At 45.2% G+C, this 18,914-nt stretch overlaps 1 protein-coding gene across 13 annotated transcripts in view; it reads right to left on the minus strand.

Annotated features, from left to right (window-relative positions):
• Positions 1-2,983: 2,983 nt before the first annotated feature.
• Mark3 (microtubule affinity regulating kinase 3) overlaps positions 2,984-18,914 on the minus strand; it is a 90,277-nt gene continuing 74,346 nt past the window's right edge. For 3 of the 13 annotated variants that reach the window (XM_076921082.1, XM_076921091.1, XM_076921092.1), the window contains 5 exons: positions 12,793-12,951; positions 11,897-12,154; positions 7,138-7,164; positions 5,640-5,684; positions 2,984-3,524 (listed from right to left, as the gene is read on the minus strand). In XM_076921082.1, the coding sequence (XP_076777197.1) occupies positions 3,179-3,524; positions 5,640-5,684; positions 7,138-7,164; positions 11,897-12,154; positions 12,793-12,951 (835 nt within the window). In that variant the 3' untranslated portion in view covers positions 2,984-3,178. The remainder of the gene's footprint in view (positions 3,525-5,639; positions 5,685-7,137; positions 7,165-11,896; positions 12,155-12,792; positions 12,952-18,914) is intronic. The other 10 variants (XM_076921087.1, XM_076921084.1, XM_076921089.1 and 7 more) reach the window with 7 other exon arrangements.

Consider the following 18,914-nt stretch of genomic DNA (forward strand, 5'->3'; position numbering starts at 1 on the left):
CAGGTTCCTTAACTAATTTGAGATACTCCCAGGAAGTAGACAAGAAACAAACAGTGCCACTGTGTAGGTCTGAAACAATTTTCAATATTAATGCCTTATTTTGGACTCTAAAGAAAGGACATGGGCCCCATTTGTGGTGGGAGTTTTCCTGTTTTACCCTAAAATGCTGCCACTGAAACGAACATCAATAATAAGTCTTCTAGCTAGGCACAGTATTACACAGGTTCAATACCAGCACTTAGGAGGGAGAGGCAGGCAGATTGCTGAGTTTGAGGCCAGCCTGGTGTACAAAGTAAGTTCCAGGACAGGGCCACACATAAACTCTTTCTAAAAAAAAAAAAAAAACCCCAAAAACCCAAAAAACAAAAACAAATTAGTAACCTAATTACAACCAGTTAAGGAACCTGGTGGGTGTCTATATTTCTTAGAGGGAGTTACTCATTTGATCCATAACATTTAAATGCAGTCAAACAGCAAACAAAACAAAACCCACAAGAGAGTTTGCATTCACACAGAGGGTGGCCATGCTGATCAGGGTACATGGCCGACTTCTAGAACCCCACTGGCTTAGAGACTATAGAGACTGAGAAGCAATAAGAGTCAAGTTCTTTTTTCCTTCGCTTTGGCTCTGGCTGGCTTGAAACTTGTGTAGACCAGGCTGGCCTCACTCACAGACATCTCCCACCTCTGCCTCCCAAGTGCTGAGATTAAAGTTGTACACCGCTACACCCAGCCTGAGCCCTTTTTGACAGACATCTGCTGAGTTCTGTAGGCCATCCCCTGACTGGATTTCTAGGGCAGGATTCTTTGAGACAGGGCCTCACTAGGCAGTCCTAGCTGTTCAAGACTTCTTGCTACAGAGATCTGCTTGCTGTGGTCTCTCCAAGTGCTTGGATAAAAGGCATGATGAAAGGCATGTCATCATACCCAGCTTAGGGCAGGATTCATGGATCAATGGCTGGTCATTATTCCTAAAGAACAGCTCAGCAGCTCTACCTTGATGAAGGAAGTCATATATGGCGGGCTGGCTAGCAAAGCTACAGTGACCTAGAGCATTCATGTGCATGATCTACATGCAGACCTCAAGAGAAGCCCATGCGGACCTAGACAGTACCCATTGTTGTGACCCTTTAAAGGATCTTTTAAAGAGAATGAAAAAGCTGGCACCAGACCAAGAGGCTGGGTAGTCTCTGCTTAGCAGCGCACGGCTACAGCAGCACATCTCTCTAGAAGCTTTGAATCCAGGGACTAAGAGATAGTAAGACTTCAGGGGCCTTCTTTCTACTGTATTGCTGTCTTTATCCACCTGCTGAAGGTCCTGGAGTATCTCTCTCTCTCCTCCTAGTTTAGCCACTTGCAAGCCCCTGCTGCTGCCTGCTGTTCACACCAGGTACCGCCCCTTTGCTCTCTCACTCACCCTAGACCAATCAAAGGGCCCATTCGGCCGCCTCACTGGGAGTGCCTGCAGCAGGCGACCCGCTGGCCATGGCCAAGGGCATCTGCTAGGCTTTCCTGGCTTGTTCTAGTTCTCTCCTTTTGCCATGAGACTCAGTGAGCCATCCTCACCTTTCCCCATTCCTTTGTAGGTCCTGGAGGCCCTGTCCTCTGGGTCCCCAAGCTGCTCTGCAGTGGATGTCACACACTTCCCGCTGTGTTCCACTCCATGTCTTCGCTTGGTTTCTTTTCTTTCTTTAAAGTTTTTCAAGACAGGGTGTTTCTGTGTGGCCCTAACTATCCTGGAACACTCACTTTTAAACACATGTAAATGTGGGGTGTGTGTGTTATATATGCATGTGAGTGCAAGCGCCCACGAAAGTGCTGGATCCCATGGACCTAGAGTTACAGGTGTGTGAGCCACCCTATGCGGATGGCTGGAAATCGAACCCTGGCCCTCGGTAGGTGCAGTATGTGCTCCTAACCACGCAGCAATCTCTCCAGCTACTAAGTGTTGACTTCTTGTTGTTGACTGACTGCTGGAATGTAAATTTCGGGGTCTCTGGTCTGTGTTTTTAGTCATCTATGTTGTCTTGTCCAAGTGTCTTGACCATGGCAGACAAGACAACAAACAGCTGTGGCTTATGCGCTAGTCCAGACTTCAGGATCAGGCAACAGCCGCCTAAAACAGCACTCTCAAGCAATGTGACAATTTCTTTGTGACATTAAATTGTTAAACTAGGTGTCAAGTTCATTACTCCACCCCCTAGATCTAACCACGTAGGTGTTGGGGAGAAGCTGGAGGTCTGATTCATGTGTGAATCACAGGGAGGGTGAGGACTATCAGGCACCACGTGGAAAAAAAAAAACAATTCAGTGAGGCCAGGGCCTGGTGTTTCCTCATGGGAGTGCATGGGCCCCAAGGACTAAGCAGCCACCATCCCCTCCCAGGGAGCAGGAGGGCTGGGAGAAAGGGTGCTTCAGATCTAATGCTGGGGTCAGTGCAGAGCATCCAGCGCTCGGAGCTTCACACACATCCGCTGCGGCTCTTCAGCCAACTGGAGGCAGCAGCAGGCTTCAGGGCTGCCTTAGGCTGAGGCTTCAATAGAGCATGAGGAGACAGTGCAAAGTTTTACTGAGAAAAAGTGAATTTTTAATTATCTTGTGAATCTACTTAGAAAAACACACACAAGCAATGTTCACAACTATAAATTTAAACCTTTTGCACTAAAAAAAAAAAAAAAAAAAAAAGGTCACGAAACAAACACAAAACCACAGGCATGAACTGTAAACCTGTATTAATTATCAACTAGTCTTAAGGTTAATTCTTAGCAGTAATTCAGTATTTTCCTTCTTGGCAATTGTAATGTTTTAGCACCAAATGATCTCCCACAGAGGTACTGGTAATGCCGGCTGCCAGAGTGAGGAGACGTTTCCAATACAGTGCTCCCCACACACACCACAGTGCTCCCCACTCACACCACACTCAGGAGTCGCGTGCAGATGGTGTCACACTCTGACTCCCAGGGCAATGGAAACAAGACAGAGGCACGGTCACAGACTTTAATGTAGTGCATTCGTAGAGAAGGCCAGCCTTCGCTCCCAGGCGCGCTCTCGTCCTCAGACTTTAATGTCATGATTTAGAAGATGCAGACGTTATTGCCTAAATATGACTCTATACATTTCCATCAGTGCTCTGGAAAACACCTTAAATTGCTACTTAATTTACACCATAATTACTGGGTTACAGCTTTAGCTCATTGGCAATTTTGGAAGCAATATTTTTGAAAGCTATGGATGTCCCCGATATCCGCTTAAACCGGACTCCATTCAGAGACAGTCTTGGCAGCTTACAGACTTCCATTTCCCACTGCACCAGGTTCTCTGCATGCCCGTCGCCATGGACACAGAAGAGCAGGAAGCGCTCCCTCTGCTCGTAGTCGCAGCTGTTGGCGTCCAGCACTTTGCGGATCTCCCGCATCATGTCGCTGGGATCCATGGAACTAGTGGTTTTCATGCTCCAGGTGAAGCGCAGGGAACGGGGCTTTGCCTCTCTGTTTTCATCTTTTTGTTCCGAAGATACATTGCGACTGAAATGCACAGGGCAGTGTGATTTTTAATTGCACTGGAAAAAGAACCTCTTTTTACCTTAGCTAGTTATCAACTTCTCCCATGCACCACACGTTTACCAGAGGCGCACACCTGTATCTCCAACCCCTACACACAGAGAGTGCACGCAAGATTCTACCTGGCTGGAAAACGTCCAGGAGCCATCTGTACTGGAAATCTTTGAAATCAGGCAAAACAGAGTGCACTCCTGTACCTGGGGTGGGTGCAGACCAGCAACAGCCTTCTGCTCTATCACGGGCAGCTTCACTATTACCAGCAGCTATGCTTGCCACAGAAACCAGTGTTAAAGGCTGCTGACTCAGTGTTCCCAGTCAGGCGCCGAGTGCACGGGTAGGCCGCCCATTCCCAGACACTACCATCTACCTTACTGTCTCTACTTCTTACAGTTTCTCTCCTTTGTTACAATTCTAATTTCAGCGTTGAAAATACCCAGGTCATGTTCCCAAGGTACCAGCTGCTCAGAAGGCTGAGAAAGAAGGATCAGAGGAGCCATGAGCATGAGGTGACCTGAACAACAGTGAGACCCATCTCAAAACAGGCAAAACCAAGCACTACAAATACCCACAACTTAAGATGATCTCACTTTAATGAAACAGGGAAAAATGAAATGCTACCACTCGCTGTCTGTGGAGAGCTGAAATGACGGGTTTGCACAGGTGAGGGCTCAGAGTGCAGTTAAATTGCTACGTTAGATAGACACTGCACGGGGTACATAGGCAAACGCAAGCTTGGCAACACTTTTGGGATCAAGAAACCTTATGTGAGGAGGCAGCAGCAGCACAAAAGAGATTAGAAACAGAGGTTGGGGGTTGCTGTTTCTCTCTCTCTCTCTCTCTCTCTCTCTCTCTCTCTCTCTCTCTCTCTCTCTCTCTCCCTCCCTCCCTCCCTCCCTCTCTGATACTCTCTCCCCCCTCCCTCCCTCCCTCCCTCCCTCCCTCCCTGACAATAGGGTCTCATGAAGCTCACACTTGCCTTGGCCCATGGGCCTCCTGCTCTACTTGTCAAGTGTAGAGACTCTAGGTGTTTGCCACCAGTACTGCTGAGTTCTTCTTTTGAACAGAGACACAGCCACCAAACGAAGAGGTAGGAAAGTGCAGGATGCACTTAAGACCCTAGATCAGATGGCATACCCCAAAGTGCTGGCCCTTACAAAGCACCTGCATGGCAAGCCTTATCTTGCTCTGTACCAGGAGGCAGGTTCCATCACCTCCTTCCTATTGTAGATGGGGCAATATATATCTGGAAAGGCAGAGCCCACTCTGTGCTGAGACAGGCCTGGGAGGAGACTACTTGCTCACCTCAACTCTATCTTAAAGGAAGTCTACACAGTGCTCAGGGCCTCACAGAGAAGTAGTCAAGCAGCAGGTGGCAGTGAGGATTTTCACTCGCAAGGGTAGTCTCACCACAGTCTGTACTGGGAAGGACAGCAGGAGGCCTACCATACAGACATGGAAGCCTGAGTCTATCTGTGGTTCTATAGTCACACAATGAGAGCTACACAAAACCAAAAGGCAAACATACAACTTCTATAATCATCATTTAAAAAGAACACCGAGTTGGAGAGATGGCTCAGAGGTTAGGAGCAACGTCTGCTCATCCAGAGGTCCTGAGTTCAATTCCCAGCAACCACATGGTGGCTCACAACCATCTGTAATGGGATCCAATGCCCTCTTCTGGTGTGTCTGAAGACAGCTATGGTGTACTTACATACATAAAATAAATAAATCTTAAAAAAAAAAAAGAAAAGTAAAAGAAGAAAAAAAGAAACACCAACTCAGCCCCCCTAAACTTACTCAAGGCATCAAGAGACAAACGTGAACTGGGGCTGAGGCTGCTTAGGAAGCTCTCCTGGCACACTGGTGCCCTCTTATGGCTGATGGGACAAAAAGCAGTCTCCTAGGTCCAGCAGGCAGAGCCAGCAGCTTCAAGAACATTGTAGAACCAGAACCTCACCACAGTACCAGGCCCCCTATACTTGAATGAATAAGCAGAAACCAGCACTGGTCACCCTGACATAATAACAACGAGGTAGGTAAGCACTCAGGCAATATTCGAAGTAAAAGTCATTCCCTCACCTTGAGCCCTCATATCTCCCGTTCCTCTCATATTCAGTTGGAAGTCTCAATGGACAGAACGTAGAAGCAAAGGAAAGTGGGAAAGAGAAAAGAAATCTTACAAACCAGTACACAACCAATGTACATCAACAAAAACATTACACAATGAATAAGCCTAGGCATTTTTCAGTTACAGCTGAACTAATTCCCTCCTCCTCCTCGTCTGACTCCAGTGATCTGTGCTCTGAGGACAGAGGCAGGCTGCATATCAGGAAAGTTGTTTTCCAGTTCTGCACCACTCATGGCTAGGACTAGAAGCTGTTCTGTGTTCTAGTACCGCTCGACACAGTGCAGTTTCCATTAAAAAAGAAATGAAGTTATCAAGAGACCTCCACATTCAAATATAACAAATTTGTGAAATGAAAAATTAGCTAGCCGGGCGGTGGTGGCGCACGCCTTTAATCCCAGCACTTGGGAGGCAGAGGCAGGCGGATTTCTGAGTTTGAGGCCAGCCTGGTCTACAGAGTGAGTTCCAGGACAGCCAGGGCTACACAGAGAAAACCTGTCTCGAAAACCAAAAAAAAAAAAAAAAAAAAGAGCCACAGGCAGATAGGAAGGAACTGTAACTAACTTTACTTTCTTCTCTTCCTCTCTCCCTCTCCCGCCCTCTCTCTCAAAACAGAGTCCCTTTTATGTGTCCTAGTCTAGTCTAGAACTCAACAGAACTGGCTTTGGAACTCAGAGGTCGGCCTGTCTCTGCCTCCCAGGTGACCAGGATGAAGTGAGCCACAGTAACCTAACAGCAGAGCGGCTTCTGCTTTATATGCACATTCCAAGAACATCAGTATTTTCTGTCTCTTATTGGCAAAACCAAAGACATTAACCCAACTGGCACCTACTTACTGTGGTGCTCTAGTAAAACAATGAATGGCCTGCGCTTCCCTCACTGAGAAGCAGCTTATAAGAACACTGTACTAAACATTCCTGCTGTGAAGTTACTGAGCTTCTACATGAGCCAAACAGAATGAGGCTGGAGGGTTTTCTGTCCATCTCCAGCATTGGAGACAGCCTTGCCAACTCAATCCTCAGTCAATAATGGTAACAACTAACACAATTATCACTTACCTTCTGTACGCTTGCGGCTCAATCATTAATTGTACACTGATTACTGAACATATCATCTTTAAACAGGAGCATGCTAAGTGCTATTAGTACCAAGACAGAATTATCTGGATGCTAAATCATTCTACTGAAGACAGACAGTGCACAGGGCATGCACAGGCCTTTATTGAGTGGGTGCTGCGGTGCCTTTAAAATGCCCAACAGAGTTAATCTATTTCTTTCCAGTTTCCTTTCAAGGAAATGAGAATTTAGTTCTTAGCAGAAAGTTTAGTTTTAAAGCAAAGAACAAAAAAATAATAAAAAATAGGACCAAAAGCCAAACCTGATGTTAATTGCAGAAGCCATTTGGGGAGGGTGGGTGAGCACTGAGGAGTAAGTGTACATATAGAAATCCTACCTTTTGATAAACCTGAATGACATGTTTCTAAAAGAAATTAAGCCAAAAAAAAAATTAACAGAAAAGACTTGTACAAATTAAACAGAAAATCTAATTAATTATAGAAAGAATAGAAAAAACAAACAAAAACAAACATCAGGGCTCCTCTTCTGGTCAATATAAATAAAAAGAACATTTGTTGAAAAAGTAAAATTACTATAAAAACTTGAGTGTGGCTTTAATTTGAAACATAAAACTTGTTTAGCCATAGTAACTAAATTCATTACAAAATCTTTTAAAATAAAATTCAGTCTTTAAAAACTATCATGAACAGCGGTGTGTGGTGGTACATGCCTTTAATCACAGCACTTGGGAGGTAGAGGAGGCAGGTGGAACTCTGAATTTGAGGCTAGCCTGGTCTACAGAGTGAGTTCCAGGGCAGCTAGGCTATACAGAGAAACCCTGTCTTGAAAAACAAAAACAAACCCCAAAATTCCCACAAAACACACCCAACCAAACGACAAGTGATCACAATCATTACCATGCTATTCTTGATTCAGGCCCTTGCTGTATATATCAGAGGCTGCCTTGCGTTTGCAACCTGCTTCCATCTGAGTGCTGAAATTACAGACTGGCCACCATGCCTGCAAATTCAATGTCGCCTAACAAGTACTTTATGATGTACATGTAATAAATACGATTTCTCAAATTTCTAAATATTAACTTATGAGCAGAACTCTTGCCTTCTGTTGCATAAACACAAAAGCTCTAATTACAAGTGATTTAGGCATGAGGGGACCATCACTGAACCACGTGTGATGGCATGGTCCTACAGTACAGCTGTGACAGAGGCACGAAGGCTGCACACTTGAGGCCAGTCAGGTCTATTAATGTCAAGTTCCAGAGCCAGTGCTGCACAGCAAGATCATGTCTTTATAAAAGAGGGGCAGGGCTGGCAACTCTTCTTAGTAGTGTTTGCTTAACATGTATAAAAACTTTGGGGTTCATCTGCAGTACTTCATGAAATGGGGCATGACTGGGCATATCTGTCTTGAAGACAGGATCAAAAGTTCAAGGTCATCCTTGGCTACATAGAGAGTTTGAAGCCAACCTGGGCTATATGAAACCCTGTCTCAAACAACAATAACAACAACAACAACAACAACAACAAAAAACAAAACACAACAACAAATTTAAAGAGACACAGGCTGTGCCGAATAGAATCTGACAAGATCCTTCTCACAATAAGCATCTCTGGGAGAGTGTAGGTAGGAAAAGTCCAGCAGTGTTATAATGGACATACACATATATTCACCAAACGATGGTGCTAACAGAGTTTTTGAATTTTCCCTTTTGGGTTTAACTTTGCACTGCCTTTTAGGGAAGTTCAAACCCTTGACCGTGTCATCTGTAACTGTGTTGGGCTCCATCCACAGTTATTCTGGGTTAGATGTAGCCTGTGAACTGTAGGTTAGACACACTTGCAGTCTATGCTGTAGACAACTGCCGTCCACATCCTACAGACCAAACAGTGGTACACAGCAGGATAGACACTGTATAGAAGACTGTGCATGGAAAATGCTTTTAATTAGACCCCACAAAAATATATATTATTTCAAAAAGTTTTCCAGTCCCAACCTCCTCTCTCGGTGCTGGAGATCAAACTCAGGCCTTCTGAATTAGATCACTGAACTACATGCATAGACAGCAAGGTTTTAAAGATGATTTCTTCATCTGTTTTAGGTGTATGAGGCTTTTGCCTGTGTGTCAGTGTGATGGAGCAGCAGCCATCAGCAGACATGTGGGTGCAGGAACAAGCAATGATGCTTTACCCTGGGCTAGCCCTCCAGCCTCTCACAAGGTTTTTAAAATGCATTTTAGTTCCTGATTTTCTAGGTAAGTCAAAAGTTACTGCTGAATAAAACTTAATGTACTTTTCTTAATTTTTTCTACCTCAAACCTTTTTAATATACAAGTAAGGTAGAGAGAAGATAGTGGAAAACAGACCTACTCTGCTTGGGGGTCATGTGGACCAATGGGAGTCCTGTGTCTGAGCTGGAGCTATAAACTGCCTGCAGGGTCTGGCAGATTTGTTTATTTATGTTTAAGTGTGTGTGCGCACCTGTACTTGTGCATACATAGATGACATCAAATCCTCCTGGTGTTCTAGTTACAGTGTCTGTGACTCAGATTAAGTGGGTATTAGGAGTCAAACGCCTGTCTACTACAAGATCAGTATGGTATTCCTAAACACTGACCCATCTTTAGGGTTGGAAGATTCTGCTAGCCTGGGATACAGAGGAAAATTCTGCCTCAAATAAAAGTAAAAAGTAGAAAATAAAAAAACTGGAGGTGGAGGTGGGAGGTGGGGTGCTTGGTGAGATTGCTCAGTGGTTAAGAACACTAGACACTCCTCCAGATGATGCAGGCAGCTGAGTCCCAGCACCTGCATGGTAGCTTACAACTATCTGTAACTCTGGTTTCAGGGGAATCCAATGTGCGTACAGGCACTAGACACATACATAGTACCTTGACGTACATGCAGGCAAAACATTCATATACATAAAGTAGGATTTTTTTTTTTTTTTTTTGAGACAGGGTTTCTTCTCTATGTAGCCTTAGCTATACTGGAACTTGCTCTGTAGACCAGGTTGGTCTTAAACTCCCAAGTGTTGGGATCAAACACATAACCCCCACTGCCCAGCCTAGATTCTCAAAAAAAAAAAAAAAAAGACGGAGGAAAAGAAAACAAAAAACAACTAGAAGTGCCTATAAATTATAAAATATGATCCAGAGGAGGCAGTAGGTTTCTGTGAGTTCAAGGCCAGCTTGGTCTACAAAGCAAGTTCTAGGACAGCCAGGACTACACAGAGAAACCCTGTCTTGAAATACCAGAAAAAAAAAGGTGAAGAGAGAAATAGGGAATAGAATATTCAGATAGATATATACTCATTGTACATGTAAAAATATATGTACTACTTATAGAGAGATAGCATATATAAAATGTGCATGATACAGATTCACATAATATACAAATATAATGTATATGTAGAGAATAACTATACAGCCAGGTGTGGCCTTGAATATCTTTATTCCTCTAGCACTAGGGAGGCAGAGTGGATCCTTGTGAGTTGGAGGCCCGCCTGGTTTGCACTGCAAATTCCAGGACAGCCAGGGCTACAGGAAGACTCTGACTCAAACACTGCCCTGGGAGCCAGAGTACCTGCTCCTTCACAGGACCCACACAATGTCCCACAACTGTCCAGGACTCCAGTTTCAGGGGACCTGACACCCTCTTCTGTCCTCCTCCAGCACCAGGCATGAGTGTGATACATAGACACACATTTGAGCAAAACATTTGTACACATAAAATAAATAAATCTACAAGAACAAAACCAAACCCAAACAACTAAAAAACCCAAACCAAACCACATACGGACAGCTATCTGCATATGTATTTTAGCACAAAATAGCCTTCAAATATTAGCTGATCTTTCCTCTTTAAAAATGTTTTATGTGGGGGGCTGGAGAGATGGCTTAGTGGTTAAGAGCACTGACTGCTCTTCCACAGGTCCTGAGTTCAATTCCCAGCAACCACATGGTGGCTCACAACCATCTGTAATGGGATCTGACATCCTCTTCTGGTGCGTCTGAAGAGAGCAATGGGGGGTGTACACATATGCATAAAATAAATAAATCTTTTAAAAAATGTTTTATGTGTATGATATCCACTCACATACTATGTTTGTGTGGGTATGAGTGTGAGCACATGGTCCATGGCTGAAGGTCAGAGGACAACTGAGCCATCTTGACAAGCCCACTGTGGCATTTTGCAAGAATCTACATGGTGTGTGTGCAAGTGAGCTCGGAGGCCAAAGGACAATGTCAGATATTCTGCCTATCACTCTTTGCCTCACTCCTGTAGATAGGACCTTTTTTCCCCTTCCATCCCTCCTTCGATATGTGTGGGTCTTTTGCCTACATGTAAGTGCACCACATGCATGCCGTGCCTATGGAGGCCAGAGCAGGGCATCAGATCCCCAGGAGCTGGAGTTGTGGCTAATTGACAGCTGCTATGTGGGCAGAAAACTGAGCCTGGGGCCTCTATAGGAGCAGCTTAACTGCTGAGCCATCTCTATAGCCCTTAGAAAGGGGTCTTTACTGAACCTGAAACTAGTATAGTGGACAGGAAGTCTCAGCAACTGTCTTGTCTGTTCACCACAGTGCTGTGGTCCTAGGCATGAGTCAGTGGCCACATGCTTCTTTAGGAACCGCTTTGACTGAGACAAGTAGACGGCTCCCAAGTGCTGGTATCTTAAATCACTGCTAGTCTCACATTAGCAAAGAGTAAAAAGGAGACAAGTTGGAGGGTTTTAATGATACTCAAATTATTATTTAAGTGTCAGTTCTAGGGGCTGGTGAGATGGCTCTGTGGTTAAGATGCTTGGTAACAAGCCAGCCATGGAAGAGAGCAATGGCTGTGGCTTTAGACACATTCAGTGACACTGGTTTCCTTGGTGACTGCTAAACTGAAATGGGCATGCCCTGTGGACAGTTGTGTGAACAGAACAAATAATTCTTCCCAAGTGCTGGGCGACTGTTACTACTATGTCATTCTACTTTAGAACTCTTGAGTCTAAAGTTGGAGACACGTAAACTAGATGCACACGAGCTAAGAGAAGACTGGCAAGGGCCCAGGCAGCAGCCTCTCACATTAGGAGAGGATTTACGTTTTCTCTTTGTTTTTGCTGCAACAGAGTCGGCATCACATGACACTTACCTCCTTGTGAGTTTGGAAGTTAATTTACTAAAAAGATTAGTGGAACCTCGGCTTCGAGTCTGGGACAGCGGTGTGGCTTCATGAGACAAGCTGGGTGAGGCAGGTGGGCCATTATATGTTGCAGTTCGCCGCTCCCGAGGTTGGCCGTGGAAAGTGCTACGGCTGGCTGTGCCCCTTGGGAAACGGATGCGATCTGGGGTGGTCGCACTGCTAATACTGTGGGTAGAAGCAACTGGAGTTCTCTGATCGGGAACAGTGCTAGGAAAGCAGAAAGAGAAACATCTTTGTTCCCAATAGGACACAGGAAAACTTACAATATACCTTTCACAAAGTGAAGTCAATCAGCCATTGTGAATCCAGATCCAAAGGGTATTTTACAGGACTTAGGAGCAAAAGCTCAGTGGGAAAGGATATAAAAGGAACAGGACAAGAAACAAAGCTCAAAGAATTTAGGGGTACAGCATATGTACATTTTCAAAATGAAGATTAATATATAGTGGAGAATAGCTAACCCAGCTTCCCCCACTGCTTCCCTTTCAAGCTGCTTCCACACAGAGAACTGTGACAAAAAGAAAGAAATACTTGCACATGAAAAGGAACAGCCAACCAAAAATTCGTGGAAGCACACAGATGGTATAAGTATAAAAAAATCCCACATGCTGAAAGCAGGTTGGGGAGGGGATTTCTTATACCCTCTGTAGTATGCCAAGGCACGAAAACAGGCACACAGACCCACACACAGACACCACAAGGAAACAGGATGTGCTTAACTAAAACTGTATGGAGGAAGAACACCTGGTGAACAACTGGAACAAAGTCTTGGACCATAAAATCCACAGCACAAACTAAGCGGCAGTGGGTACACATGAGCTTCACAGGAATGTGCGTTTTCTTACATAGCCTTGAAGGTATCTCCTTCACTGTCTATTGGAGGTAACACCATCTTGGGGTGCCCAGAGGCTGACACGGACATCGACCTCTGATGTCTCAGCCGACAGGTAGATGTGGCACAGAGTGAGGCAGGGCTAGCTGCGTAAGCGAGCACTTCTGTCAGGCTGGGAGAGGGTGTGGGTTCAGGCAGAGGCAGAAACAACAGTGTGATGGAACAGTGACCAAAGAGCAGCCTGCTGTCTAACATACACCCCTTCTCCCCAGACCCCTGCACACCTCCTAAGAGTAAAAATCTCTTTAACTTGTTTGGGGATTCTGGGACAATTGCTGACCTGTAACTGGTTGTGCAAATAGCAATTTTAAAAGCTGATTTTCTTAAAGAAAATAACACTTTTACATGTTTGACTACTTCTATATGTGCCCTCCAAACTCTGACTAAAATAAAACACATCCTAAAGGAGATGTCTATATAAATGTACTGGTGAAATGAATTTGGCACTGGAACATGGTACCCCTTTAAATGAATGACTAAATCGTGGGCATACGAGTTATAATCAGATCATCCTATGTCATTGGAACATCACAGTTTAGAACTTTCCCATTGAGAAGACATTTACTCCTCATAAACAACATTTAGGACTCCTAATGGGCACAGAGGCCCTTCTTATCAAGATGGGGAAGCTCAGCATATGGACTACTCACAGAGAGAGTACCACAGTGACTTGAAGCCTTCATTCAGTATTACCTTTACAACAGCTTCAGACATACCCGCATAGAGCAGTCTCCTAGGAATTGGTTCTCTTTTCACCTTTACATGGGTTCTGGAGATCAAAGTCCATATAACTAGGGTCATATGGCAAATGACAAATGCCTTTCCCTGTAAAGCTGTCTCATTTGACTGCTCTGCCCAGCTGCTAACAATTTTTATCTAACTGGATGGAAGCATCAACATGTGCATGGAACACATCAAGAAATGAGAAAGCAGGAGAGGTTTGGCTTCTCCTCTGGAGAAGGTAAGTGGCCTTTAAAGACTCAGAAGGGACAGGCTTGAGGGTAGAGGAAGAGGTTGTTCTCTTTCTCCAAGAAGTAGCTACAGGGGAGACTGGCCCAAAAGTCTGGGTGAGGTCTACAGATTCACAGCATGGAGAGGGCAAGTGCAGACGGATACTCTGCAACACTGACTGGATCCTCCTCCAACGACAAGACCTATCTAAAGTACAGTTATTTTAATTATGAGCTATTTGGTGAAATTATTGTTTTTAAACTGTGGTGTGCGTGTGTGTGTGTGTGTGTGTGTGTGTGCGTGTGTGTGTGTGCGTGTGTGTGTGTGCGTGTGTGCGCGCGCGCAAGTGACTAGCTTGGAAACTCTAGGATCTCAATTCCCTGGAGCTGAGCCCTCTCTCCGACCACCACCCTCCACTCGCTTTTTTGTTGTTTTGTTTTTGAAACATGGTGTCACTGTGTACCTCTGGGCGTACTGGAACTTACTATGTCATCAGGCTGGCCTTGAACTCATGGAGGTACACCCCCTTCTGCCTCCCAAGTGCTAGATTAGAGGTGAATTCTCTAAATTTTAAGCTGGTACAATCAAATTCTCAAAACCATTCTATTTATGATACAGCAATCATAAGAGGCGACATATTCTACGTGTTCATCAGGTTGGTTGTTATAGATTCAAAAAGTATCTAACACTGGCTATAAACACTCTAATCTACAACAATCTATAAAAGCAAGGTAACAAGATATATTAAAATTTTAGAAGTTCTGGGCCCAAGGGGGCATTTTTTTTTTTTTTTAAACAGACAAGTCTTTAAGATCCCCGTCTCAGCTTCCCAAGCCCTGTGATTATATATATGTATCACCCTGCTTAGTTTCATTTTTAAAAAAATCTAATAGGAATAGTGTTTTTTTTCCCAAGACAGGGTTTCTTTGCATAGTCTAGCTATCCTGGAAGTTGCTCTGTAGACCAGGCTGGTCTTGTATTCAGAGATACAGCTGCCTCTGCTTCTCCAGTTCTGGGATTAAGGGCAGGCATGAAGACGAAGCCGACCACCACCACCACACCACCACATCACACCACCACCACCACCACCACCACACCCACCACCACCACCACCACCACCACGCTCCTCTCTCCCCACAATAGCATTTTTCTTAACATTCAAGCAGAATGAAACCAGCATTCTACAAAGTATCCTGTGCTAACCCTAATCCTGAATCATTTGGATTCAATTCAAACTCACAATTGAGAAAATATCTCCGTAAGACGGGCCTATAGGCAGGTCAGTTAGGCATTTTCATGATTAATGCCCGATGTGGGACGGCTCAGCCCACTGTGGGTGGAGTCACCCCTGGCCAGGGAGGTGAGAAGCTAGCAAGCAGCTCTCTCCCATGGCCACACTTCTTGCAGCCAGGCTCCTTCTCTGATCTCCTTCAGTGACAGACTGTAACCTGTGTGGTGAGATACACCCTTTCTTCCTCTTCCAGTTGCTTTTGGTCAAGGAGTTTTATCCCAGCAACAGAAACCTTAAGACATGCCCCAACTGTTTTGTGTTTGGGACTGATTTCCTTTTTCTTTTTTTAAAAGCTGGAATTCTCTAGGATGCTAGGAAATAGGTCTGAGAGCTCACATCAGGACTCTGTGAAATGTTTTGGTGCTCAGTAAAAGCACACTCAGCAGCTAGGCCCACTGGTGAAGGCCTACAGTTCCAGATACACAGGAGGACAAAGCTAAAAAGTCCAAAGTTCAAGGCCTGCCTAGACAACTTGTGAGACCCTGTCCAAAAGACTAGCCATACAGCCAGCTCACTGGTAGACTTCTCTAGCCTTAGGTTGAAAGCCCAGTAGTGGAAAAAAAATAAACAGAGAACAATAATATCATCACCGCACACGGCAAGAAGATAAATCTCATTATCTGGAGAGCCTTTAGGATACTTCAAGTTCAGAGTATAAGAGAGAAGGTACTGCTGGGCAGTGGTGGCGCACGCCTTTAATCCCAGCACTTGGGAGGCAGAGGCAGGTGGATTTCTGTGAGTTTGAAGGCAGCCTAGTCTACACGTTAAATTCAAGGACAACCAGGGCTATGTAGAGAGACCCTGTCTCAAACAAACAAACAAAACACAAAGTAATAAATAAATACATAAATAAGGAAAAGAAAAGGCACAGGGCTAGGGAACGGCCTGGTGGCAGAGCACCTGCCTAGAAGCACAAGTCCTTGAGAGCTGTCCTTGTCACTCAAGAGTAACTGGAGAAGGAGGAGGGAGACCGATGCCCTTGGCACAGGGAGTGCCTGATGCCAGACTACAATAAACAGTAGCTTACTGTTGACACCACTGCTAAAAGCAAGATGATGGTTTTAGTCCGATCACAAGGCTGATCCCCGGCTCTACCTCCAGGCCTCAATATAGAGCTCCTGGGCCCAGGTGACCTCTGTCCAGACACCAAGGTACTAATTTTAAACAGTTACCAGCTTCACTCCACCTTAGAAGCCCCTGATCTACGCAGGTAAGGAAGGGACCATAGTAGGCAGACAGTTCTTCCCACTGTGAATTATGCCCCAAATCTGACCTTTCCCACACTCCTCTGCCACATGAGTACCAGTCAAGGGTACTCAATAGTCACAGAGACCAGCTCTAGACAGCTGTGGCCATGTCCCACCAATTGTGCTTACCCAGGAGGCCATGGGCAAAAGACACACGCCTCCCGCCTGTTCGGCATCAGTGTGACAACTGTGGGTCTGGGGCCCTCACTGTGATGATTTGTGTCCTGACCCCCATCTGACACTGTAGATGTAACTGAAGGCTGGGCAGCGGTGGCACACGCCTTTAATCCCAGCACTTGGAAGGCAGAGGCAGGTGGATTTCTGAGTTCGAGGCCAGCCTGGTGTACAGAGTGAGTTCCAGGACAGCCAGGACTACACAGAGAAACCCTGTCTCGAACCCCCCCCACCCCCCAGAGAGAGAGAGAGAGAGAGAGAGAGAGAGAGAGAGAGAGAGAGAGAGAGAGAGAGAGAGAGAGAGGGTACTTAGCACTTAAGACATGCATCACGCATGGTTTTATCAGAGATCTTTGCTGGGTTGGAATAACCTCACAGTCCAACATATTTAAGATATAATGGAATGGGCTGGTTTCACAAGTCCATGGACACAGAGCACCCACAGCTCATGTGCATTTCATTTATTTAGTTTTTTCCAAGATTGGGTCTCTCTGTGTAGCCCTGTCTGGCCTGGAACTCAGAGATCTGCCTACCTCTGCCTCCCTACTGCTGGGATTAAAGTCCTGTGGCAGCACTTCCTGGCTTCTGTATTTTAAATGAATAAAGGAATTAAGATCTACAGGTGAGCCTGGCAGTGGTGGCCTTTAATCCCAGCACTGCAGGTGAGAGGGAGATGAAGTCATGATCTAGAAACCCTGGGCAGAGAGGAGCAACGCTCATCTTGGTCACCTGAAGATTCAGCAACTGTTCAAGGGAAAGAACACTGCCTCACTTGACTGGTCTGGTTTGCACCTGCTAGGTCAGTACTCTACAACTGAACAGTCTGTGATGGTCTTACTCAGCAGGGACAGGGAGCTAGGCTTGAACCAGGAAGCACTTCTTCCTCAACATCCCTGTAGCTAGGATTGGAGGCCCTTTACACCACACCTAGTTTTTTTTTGTTTTTTGTTTTTTTGTTTTTGTTTTTAAAAAAGCATTATTTATTTTATGTATGAGTACACTGTAGCTCTCTTCAGACATACCAGATCCCATTACAGATGGCTGTGAGCCACCACATAGTTGCTGGGAACTGAACTCAGGACCTCTGGAAGAGCAGTCAGTGCTCTTAACCAATTCCCCAGCTCCATTTCATTTCTAAGATAAAAAGTGTAGGAGAATTTTAGCAGAGTCACTGTGTATGGCATGAATTTGGAGAGATGGCATCTAGGAACTGAAGTAGCGTTTGTAAATAGCCAGTGGTTGTTATGTGAGGTTTATGAAGTTGCTCTTCCTGAAGGATTCAGAGCCTTCGCATAACTTAAATTCAGGGGAAAAGCTGGCAAACCGGGAAGTCTCCTACGGCCAAGAACTGCTTAGGGAACGGATCCTCCAGACAACTTCTAGATCAGATTAGAGGTTTTGGTACACAGAAAGTAACTTCTTAAAAGTGCCTTTTGTGTAACAATAACGAGGCCTCTGAAAAGCTGGAGTTGAGTCCCTCAGAGGTTGGTCCTCCCACTGCTGAGAAGCCTAACTTCATCCTGCAGGGTCTCTCTTGCATAACCCAGAACATATTACATTTGGTGCCAATCTCATGCAGGTCAGAGAAAAGAGGGGGTCTGGACACTCCAGAACTGGAAGTAAAACTGGACTCACAGGGTAAGTGAGACTCTAGGATTCAGCAGGGACCTGAAAATTCCTCATTTAGGGTGGGGATTGTACAGTTGCAACAGAGGCAAATTTAAAAAGCTCCAGAGATAAAGAATTAAAAAAATAAAAAAGTATTTTCCTGGTAGAAGGAGGAGAAATGTTTGATTAAGGCCTACAAATAGAAAGGCTCCAGAAGAAAAAAAAAGGGGTGGGGGTGGGGGTGGGAAGTCTCTTCCTGGTAGAAACAGAGGGAGGAAAAAAGGCTCTTCCTGACAGAACATGATGGTGGTAGTGGCCGATCGTCCAGCTAATGCTCAGCACTGAGCTCTATCGCTGGGCACACTCTTAATCTGCTTATCACTACCAGAGAGTTGGCTCTACTCTTTAAGTGGCTTCCTGGAAGCTCTCAGTTACGTTCTATAAGCACTGAACACCCGGGGAGAAGGGATGCTTCTTTGAGCTGTGGAGGTAAAGGATCGGTGGCTGATGATTTTGAAAGTAAATTTGGGGCAAAACCAGGAGAGACACTTGGCTTTAAAATATTCCTGGGCAGCTGGGAGAGGTAGCATACTCCTGCAGTCTGAGCGCTTGGGAAGCAGAGGCACTAAAGTGGGCACCCAGAAAGATGTGCAACCACCAAACCAGCAGCCAAGGATACGTATCTGTGGAGTGTCACCCCGAGATTGAGATAAAATCCAGGGATCCAACTGGATGCAGAGATGTGGACACAGAATAGCGTACAAGAAAAGGACTAACAGATTGGTGGTTTTGATGCTCGATGAA

This window comes from Arvicanthis niloticus, chromosome 23 (assembly GCF_011762505.2).
Source record: "Arvicanthis niloticus isolate mArvNil1 chromosome 23, mArvNil1.pat.X, whole genome shotgun sequence".
In the NCBI taxonomy this organism is placed as follows: domain Eukaryota; kingdom Metazoa; phylum Chordata; class Mammalia; order Rodentia; family Muridae; genus Arvicanthis; species Arvicanthis niloticus.